Raw genomic sequence first — 8,483 nt, forward strand, 5'->3', positions numbered from 1 at the left:
TATAGGATAGTACTATATCTACAATTTTATTTTAAGATCATTATTTACAAAGCAACATAGTGAATTAAAGCTATTTGATATTACAGACAGTATTCGTGTGTAAAAATTGCTTTTAACATTGTCACTATTAATAATTTACTACATATCTTAGTTTCCAACTTAGTTCCTGGTAAGTTTAGTTTCCAACAGGACTGTAAAGAATATAATTTTTACAGGCACTTATTAGATAAAGAATTTTAAAGTCGTATAAATACTTTCATAGAAACTGATGTTCATATACTTCCATATTTCTATCCAATCCAATATCAATCTATTCGATAGTTCTACGTAATTTTAAAAGCAGATGAGAATCAGTAACCAATTTTCTTCAAGTTTATAATTACATATTTTTCCTTTCTTTACATCCTATAATTACAGAGAAAAATACGACTTATTTCAACTCTATAGTATAGGAATGTTGTACAAAAAGTATTTTATGTCCAACCGTTGGAAGACAGTGCTCGTGAAATATATTTACAATTACCTAATTATAAATATAATTATTATAATTATGTATCTTACTTAAAAATTATATTAACCAGGATTCATAACGTTAATCATGTTAACTATAGTCTCATTTTTCGTAGCAGATATATCATTATCATTTGTGTTATCATTTAAATTAGATTCTTTGTCGATTATTTGATTTTTAGAATATACAGAATTAGATACATCAGACATGTGATCGTTTTCAATTAATCTATTTGCATCTACATGTGTATTGATAGGTACTATGCTATCTTTTAATATGTTAGAACTATTGTTGCTATTAACAGTATTAAGGCTTGTAGCGGCAGTGTGTTTTAAAGCCAAATATTCATCGACGGAACCCATCGGATGTTTTTCGATAACTTTATTATTAGTTGCCTGTACTACAGGTAGTGACGAAGGAAAATTTTTATTCGGGGACGTACTAAGCTTAGAAAGTCTTTGGCGTTCCCTTAATCGTTTACGAATTTCCGACTGGATCTTTGATTCTTTTATTACATTTTGTACATCGTCCGTTTGATAATAACGACTTGCCCAAGTTTCGGTTCCATTCGATTTCTGTGGGGAATTTGTTTCCATTTGCGATTTGCATTCCTTCTGTTCCACAACTTTATTATTTTTATCATTCTCACTATTTTCTATATCATCCATATCATCGCAATAGTCATCTAAATCAATTATTTCATCCAAGTCAATGGATTTTTCTTCATCTAAACCTACTTTGCTTGAAATATTTGTTTCGGTAGAATCGTGTTTATCTGAAGGATTATTATGGGTTATTTTTGATTTAATATTATTTTCGTGTACTTTATCATCTAAGTTCACATCTTGTGACGAACAATCGTCACCTTCTGTGGCTTTCATATTTTGACTAGCATTACTTGATTTTATACTATCTGTATCGATTTTGGAAGTTATATTTTTTGATTGCTCTTTTATATGCGACTTCTTCTTCGTTTTTCGCCTCTTACAACTAGATTTTGATTGACTATCCTTACAAAGTATATTATTGCTATAATTACATTTAAGAGTTTCAGTTTTATGTGTATTATCTATTTCTTTATCTGTTTCTGTTGAACTTTTAGTTACTTTATTTCCCTTCGAGTTTTCTATACTATTAACATTACAAATATTATTTAAATCTCCATTCTCAGTATGATTAATATTGTCTTTGGTCTCTATAACTCGTTCGTTTTGTAATTTTTTATTTACACGCACACCACTATGAGATTCTGCTTCACTATCACTAGACAATAACTCGATAGTCGGAGTTGGTTGAACAACTAATACAACATCTTCGTCTTCGGCAATTGTATTCTGCTGAGCACTAATAATTCTCTCCAATTGCCTTCTACAATTTTCTTTTTCTTTTATCTCATCTTGCGCAGTTTTAGCCGCAGCATTTTCATTTGATGTATCGTTACTTGCCACAGATTTAGAAGTATCTGGTATTACATCTTCCTCTTTCCTTATCAAAGCTCTTATTGCCCTTGCACGCATTTCTAACTCTAACAAATCCAATAAGCTATCGCCATCCTTTTCTTTACTTTTATCCATAACATTCTCCTTCTTTACTTGTATATCTTTATGAATGCAATCAGGAATTTTCTTACAAGTAGACTTACTATCACTTTTTTTATTAAGTTGAGATTTTCCTTTTTGTCTGATTCTCTCTTTCTTTATTTTTCCTTTAGGTAATTTTGAACCATCTTCCTTTTTACATATTTCATCATCTGTAAACCATTCCTCTGTATCTGAGATAATTTCCAACGAGGGTCCTATAATTATTTGTATACCATATATAAATTGCCACTAGTAAGTCCTAAAACACATAACGGTAAACATACCTGAATCATCTGATTCATTTGTATCTGATGATTCTAACATAGGTTTCCCATTTAAGATACACAATATACGGCTTTTTGACATGCCACTTAATTCATTAGCGCACCATTTTTCTAACTGTCCAAAATCCATTTTCTAAAAGGAATAATTCTGTGAACTACATTGTATAAAATTACTTGGTTCTAATAAATAGATGAGAAACGACAATCTACTAACACATAATGTCAAGAATTGGTATACCTTTAATGTTTGAGGTAACATCATTTGTATTTTTTCAGCTTTAACTGATTTAAAAAGTTGACGGGCTAATTCCTTGCGATCTGATAAATATTCCTTAATTGGTTTTAAATCTCTAGCATCTACTTCTTCGTCAGATGATAGCGAAGAAGAAGTGCCAGATGAACTACTAGCTTCCTAAAATTTAATATTATCTTTCCATTAATTAAACTGTATGAATATTTACTCAAAAGAAGTATTCACAAGAAGTATATAAATGTTGATAAACCACACTAAAATAATATGAAAGAAAGTAATTACCTCACTACTGTATGCATTCTTCTTCCCTTTTGACATATTTGATTTACGAAATATTCAATATGTATTAAATTTCTACAAACAATTCGTATAAATAACACTCAAATTTTACGACTTCTTATGATGTCGTACAAATGTTGCCTGCTTTCTGTATATATGTGTTTTTAAACCCTAAATATACAGCAATACAAACGTGAACTAAAAGAAACATAGATGTATCATCTTATAGAGTTTTGTGACTCATGTTCTGAAATACCGATCATGCAAAAAGTCAAATTTCTACCAAGCGAACATTGTCTCATTCTGTCTTAATCCATACCACGTCGGTAACATCATCTGGCAACGCTAAAATCTCAAATAAGGATCTCAGAATCCTTAAGAACGTGGAATATGAAAATATATTCGATGTAAAATCTATGTTGCGAGTTGTTTACGGTCAAACAGCTACCTGCTACTGCTACTCGTGTCAGGGAATAACCTATCTTATTGTTGACAATCATTTGTCAACAAGATGATACCAATTAAAGGAAACACAGACTTATGAATAGTTCGAAGCATAGCCATATAGAAATATTTTATTTTTAAAGATAGTATTATTGGTATTATAAGAAAATTGTTTCTTGCGCGTAATTAGTTTTGTGATTAATAATTGACAGATGACAGATAACCAAGTTAACAATTAAAATTTGTACTTCCTGCTTTCTAATGTTGTACATAGACGCGAATTCGTGTCTTTTGATAAAAAGTGAAACAGACTCAATTGTTATCACTAGAAGTGATATCTCCCTTTCAAGATATGTTTCATGATAAAGTCTATTAAATTCATCGTATATGTGCTATATTTCTGATTTCTATATACACAAATAATAATAAAAAATAATAATCAAAAATGCTGAACAGAGTTAAATCAGTATTGATGAATGTTGTGGGTGGAAGTGAGCTCGGTCTGCAATATCCTACTGACTCAGATAACGAAGCAGTAACAGATTATCTTAATTTAAACATTGTTGCAGAAGTAGAAAATAAACCATATAGTAGACCCAGTTTTCTAGGATTAACAACAGAAGAAACTCAAGTAAGTATTTAGAAGTATCATCATTGTCAGGATATGTAATAATAAGTAATAAAAACACCTTTAATATTTATGTAATCAATAGGTAAGTGCTGATCATAGGGTAAGACCAATTATAGTTCCAAGGGATTTGAGTCGGTTACCATGGTGTGCTGGCTATGCAGAATGCATAAATGCTGGAAAAAGCACATGGAACGAAGATCAAACTTCTGCAACCAGGGGAGACCTCAAATTATCAGATGTTAATGTTACTTTACCTTACGTCATATTCTCTATGTTTGATGGGCATGCTGGCTATCAAGTGGCTTTAACGGCAAGACTACACTTACATAGGATAATCCTTGTAAGAACAAATAAAGATTTTGCTGATATATTTCAACTTCAAATTTTTAAACCCAAATTGTTTTTCTAGGGAAGATTAATGGCAATACCTGGCAATATGCTGTTAAATGAAGATGAAGATGAACTGATCAAAGGAAGAGATTTAGTAATCGGTGCTATTGAATTAGCATATAGACAAATGGATCAAATGGTAGAAGCACAAGCTCAAGGAGGAGGTGGAGGTTGCACAGCAATTACCATTCTATTTCTCAATGGTAGATTATATGCCGCAGGTGCTGGTGATTCAAGGTAATAATGCCAACAGTTAAATTTCTAATATGGGTGATAAAAATTAGAATATTACCAAATGTACACTTGACAGAGCTGTATTAGTTTTGGGAGACAGTCAGCGCGCATTAACAAGAGATCATACCCCTGATTCAGAATCGAATCGTGTGAGGGCATTAGGTTTTCTAAGAAGTACCGAATTGTTGAAGGGCCATTTCACACCACTAGAATTTAGAAAACGACCTTTGCAAAAAGAATTAGGATCTATGGTTTTGTATAGAGAACCTTTTATGACTGGTTGGGCGTATAAAGTCTTAACGCTCTCTGATTTGAAGCTACCTCTTATCTCTGGACATGGCAAAAGGGTAAACATTCTCAATATCAGAAAATATTGTGAATTAGTTAAAAAAGATTTAATATATTTTTACTATATAGAGTCGTGTAATGGGTACTATAGGAGTAACGCGTGGTTTTGGAGACCATGGCTTAAAAGCAGCAAGTACAGGAGTTAATATAAAACCATTCCTATCATCACAACCCGAAGTGCAGTCTATAAATTTAGATAGTTGTAATCTCACAGAACGTGATTGCATTATTGTAGCTACAGATGGACTTTGGGATGTTGTATCAGATAAGACGGCAGCAAATATACTTAGAAAGACACTTACTCCAGATAATCCATCATTAGAATACAGGTATTTTTTCTTTTCTTTTTTTTGTTTTTAGAAATTAGAGAATTTGTATGAATTAAAGTTCGTAGTAATTAAAAATAAAGGTTATAAAATTATCCGTTTTACAGACTCACAATGGGTGCTCAAGAATTGGTACAAGCGGCACGTGGTAGATTAGTGGGACGAGCTTGGGTTGGTAAATCAGAAAATCTTGAAGAAACCGATGAAAAGTTTTCACCTATGGCATCGGTTGATGATATCAGTGTCTTAGTGGTACCGTTATATCCTTATTTGTGCGAACATAAACAATGGTTGAAAACAACGCAACAAGAAAGAAGATATTCTATGGATTCATTACACATATCAGTTAATAATTCTGTATAATAGATGATCAAAACTGTAGATATTGATTACATTATGTTTAAGTAGGAATGTTACAGTTGAGATCAAGTGTATATTCACGAATTAACACCATGATTAATCACCAAAATATTGTTGCTTTTACATTGCTTTTAACAAATAATATTTATATATATTGAATTTTTAAGCTATCTAGCAGTTATTTTAAGAGTGATAATTTATTATATACTGCCACTTCATAAAAGTGTAATTAAGAAATGCCATGATTATTTAACAAAACATTCCAATTGTAGAGTGTTGAATACAATGTAATTTAAATTTTAAATAGAACACAGCACCCAAAGTAGAGATAAAGTCTGTATAATTTTTAAATTGTACACATTTATCATGAGAATTGTAAGGAAAGTGTCGTAAACAAAATTTGTATGAAGATAATCTTACTATAAACATACTTTGTTCTGAGTGATTTTACCTGTCTGTCTTATATTTATTTTCACTTTAAAATGATCAAACTGAGATAAATATAAATTGTAGCTAATCAGTTGATTCGTGTAAGATATTAAAGGAGGTAAGAAAATGATTTAAATATATTTTATCTCACCTTCGTATAATCTATTTTGATTTTGATGTAATCAGTGTAACTAAAACATTAAATAAACGTTATACTGCATTTATTTAAATGAGTTTAAAATTATTCTGAACTCTTAATTTTCTCTAACTTAATACACATACTTTATTTCTACTTTAAACTATACATATTTCAAATGTATGTAATTGATATATTCAACAATATGATTTGTTATTCAATAAAACGAAGAAAATCGCAAATAAAATTTATCTACGACTTACATTGCGATTTCCATTCCAGGGTAAATGATCCATCGATGCTCATTTCAACGTTCTACACTTATTTCACTTCACATTTAGAGTATTATACATTTCAATTTTTGTACATTACGCTGTCTGTAAGACTATTCGATCGCGTAAGTTGAACAACTTTTTAATATAAATTTATATCATTAAAATCTCAACATCTTTTCAGACCGACGCGACGCGTTTAAGTTGAGTCACGTGACGTGAACTTTTCAAATTTTTCAACGAATATTGTAGTGCGCATGCGTTGCGTCTAATTTAAATTTGAAATATAATGTAGTATATTCTTTACATTCGTCTATATTAATAGTTCGACAGTTTATATATTTTACAATATATTATTTATGAAATATTTTTATATTTAAAGATATATATGTGTAGATTACATGTAAAGAAGAACATAAAAATGAAGTAAAATAAAAATATACATCAAATATATGTACTCCAAAAAACATTCCAAAATTATGAATACTTTACTTCACTTTAATACATTTGAAAAGTTTAAAAAATAATTTTTGAATTTTCAAATATTTAAAACTACAATTTATAATTTAAAACATTCGAAAATATGTTTCAAATTTAAAAGTTCAAATTTTTCTAAATTTCCGTAAGTGCTCATACATGCTTTGTACTTTAATATATACATATAGGTTTATTTCTATTAACGATTAAGGCCAGTTCCAAATGCAGAACGATTATGTTCTTAGTTCTGAAGTAAACATTAAATTTCTTCCACAGAGTTGCAATAACAGTTAAAAATATGGACTTCCTTATACGAGGAAAAGCACGCACGTAAACCCTTCAGGAATTCAAAGGGGCAAGTGCATTTTCGCGTCATTGGGATGGCACGATGTTCCAAACTGTCAACTTTCATAAATTTAATTACGACGCATAATCAAAATAGAAAGCAGCATTCTGGTTTCGTCGACCAAAATTATGAGTTTGTTAAGGCTACTGCAAACGCTATTTCCAAAGAACTTGTTCTATAATTTACATGAAAGATTATTAATCCTATTTTCTGGTATTTCAGCCAAGATTTCAAACATTATTAAGCACCTTTTTATCGAATCTAATCGCGTAAATTGCTTCTTCGAAACGTGGCTGATGCCACGAAAAGATAACGCGCGGAAAATTTTTATGAAACGACCGGCAATAAAGGTGCAGATGAATTTTAATGTGTCATCAATGTCGTTCCAGAGTAAGAGCGACAGCATAAAAGGGCAGAAAGATAAAAAGCGTCGCGAATCACCGTAAAAGAGTGGTCTCCTCCATGCGGAAACACGCTGTTTCGGGAAACTAAAGCTACTCTGACAGTTCCTCGTTGACCCCTCTAGCATCGTTCTGTTTTAAAAAGTCATCGCAGCTTGATTTGACAGTTTTCCAAACTCTTCTTTGCCATAAGCTATTAAAATCTGCATTCCTCCGTTCCTTTGGAAATACCATTTCGACACGGCTTAGCCAATGGTCTATATAACTGAGGACTGTGTTATATTTCACACAGAGAGTATACGTTAAATACGTTCAAAGTATTTAAAAATATATTAAAACAAGGAAATGAAAAAGCCTCAGGTTAACTAGAGATATATTTTAATACTTCTACATATTATATTACACGATGTATAATGTAAACTCAACTCTTAGTTTATTAAGGAAAAATTGATGACGCTGCATAATTTGACCGACATAATTCTTGGCCATTTTTGAATCAAAAAACCGGCATGCGTTACTTTTTTTAGCAAACGTCAGACCACAGATATGTTTTTCGTATTGGCGAGTTATGACAGGCTATCTGTCACGGTCATCATCGATGGTAACTTCAAGGATACCAAGGGACGTAATGCTTCTCTCGGTAAGGGTGGCGAAGGAAAGGATAGAAGAAAGAAAGAACGAAAGAAACGGTAACTTACGGTGTATCGGAATGGTCGCAAGTTAGGGGTCTCGTACAGCCTCGATACATCATCGTTAGAGAACTTTGGACGGCTTCCTGGTTA

At 31.3% G+C, this 8,483-nt stretch overlaps 2 protein-coding genes across 2 annotated transcripts; one reads left to right on the plus strand and one right to left on the minus strand.

Moving 5' to 3' along the window:
• Positions 1 to 3,095, minus strand: LOC100644004 (uncharacterized protein PF3D7_1120600). The gene is made up of 4 exons (XM_003394008.4): positions 2,911 to 3,095; positions 2,614 to 2,787; positions 2,376 to 2,508; positions 1 to 2,306 (listed from the first exon to the last, which is right to left on the minus strand). The coding sequence occupies exons 1-4, from the start codon at positions 2,944 to 2,946 to the stop codon at positions 574 to 576; spliced, it is 2,076 nt and encodes a 691-aa protein (XP_003394056.2). The 5' UTR covers positions 2,947 to 3,095; the 3' UTR covers positions 1 to 573.
• A 232-nt stretch (positions 3,096 to 3,327) lies between these two features.
• Positions 3,328 to 6,293, plus strand: LOC100644120 (protein phosphatase 1H). The gene is made up of 6 exons (XM_003394009.4): positions 3,328 to 3,982; positions 4,065 to 4,322; positions 4,392 to 4,609; positions 4,683 to 4,953; positions 5,024 to 5,283; positions 5,388 to 6,293. The coding sequence occupies exons 1-6, from the start codon at positions 3,797 to 3,799 to the stop codon at positions 5,641 to 5,643; spliced, it is 1,449 nt and encodes a 482-aa protein (XP_003394057.1). The 5' UTR covers positions 3,328 to 3,796; the 3' UTR covers positions 5,644 to 6,293.
• Positions 6,294 to 8,483: the final 2,190 nt, after the last annotated feature.

The sequence above is a fragment of the Bombus terrestris genome, chromosome 2 (assembly GCF_910591885.1).
Source record: "Bombus terrestris chromosome 2, iyBomTerr1.2, whole genome shotgun sequence".
Lineage (NCBI taxonomy): Eukaryota > Metazoa > Arthropoda > Insecta > Hymenoptera > Apidae > Bombus > Bombus terrestris.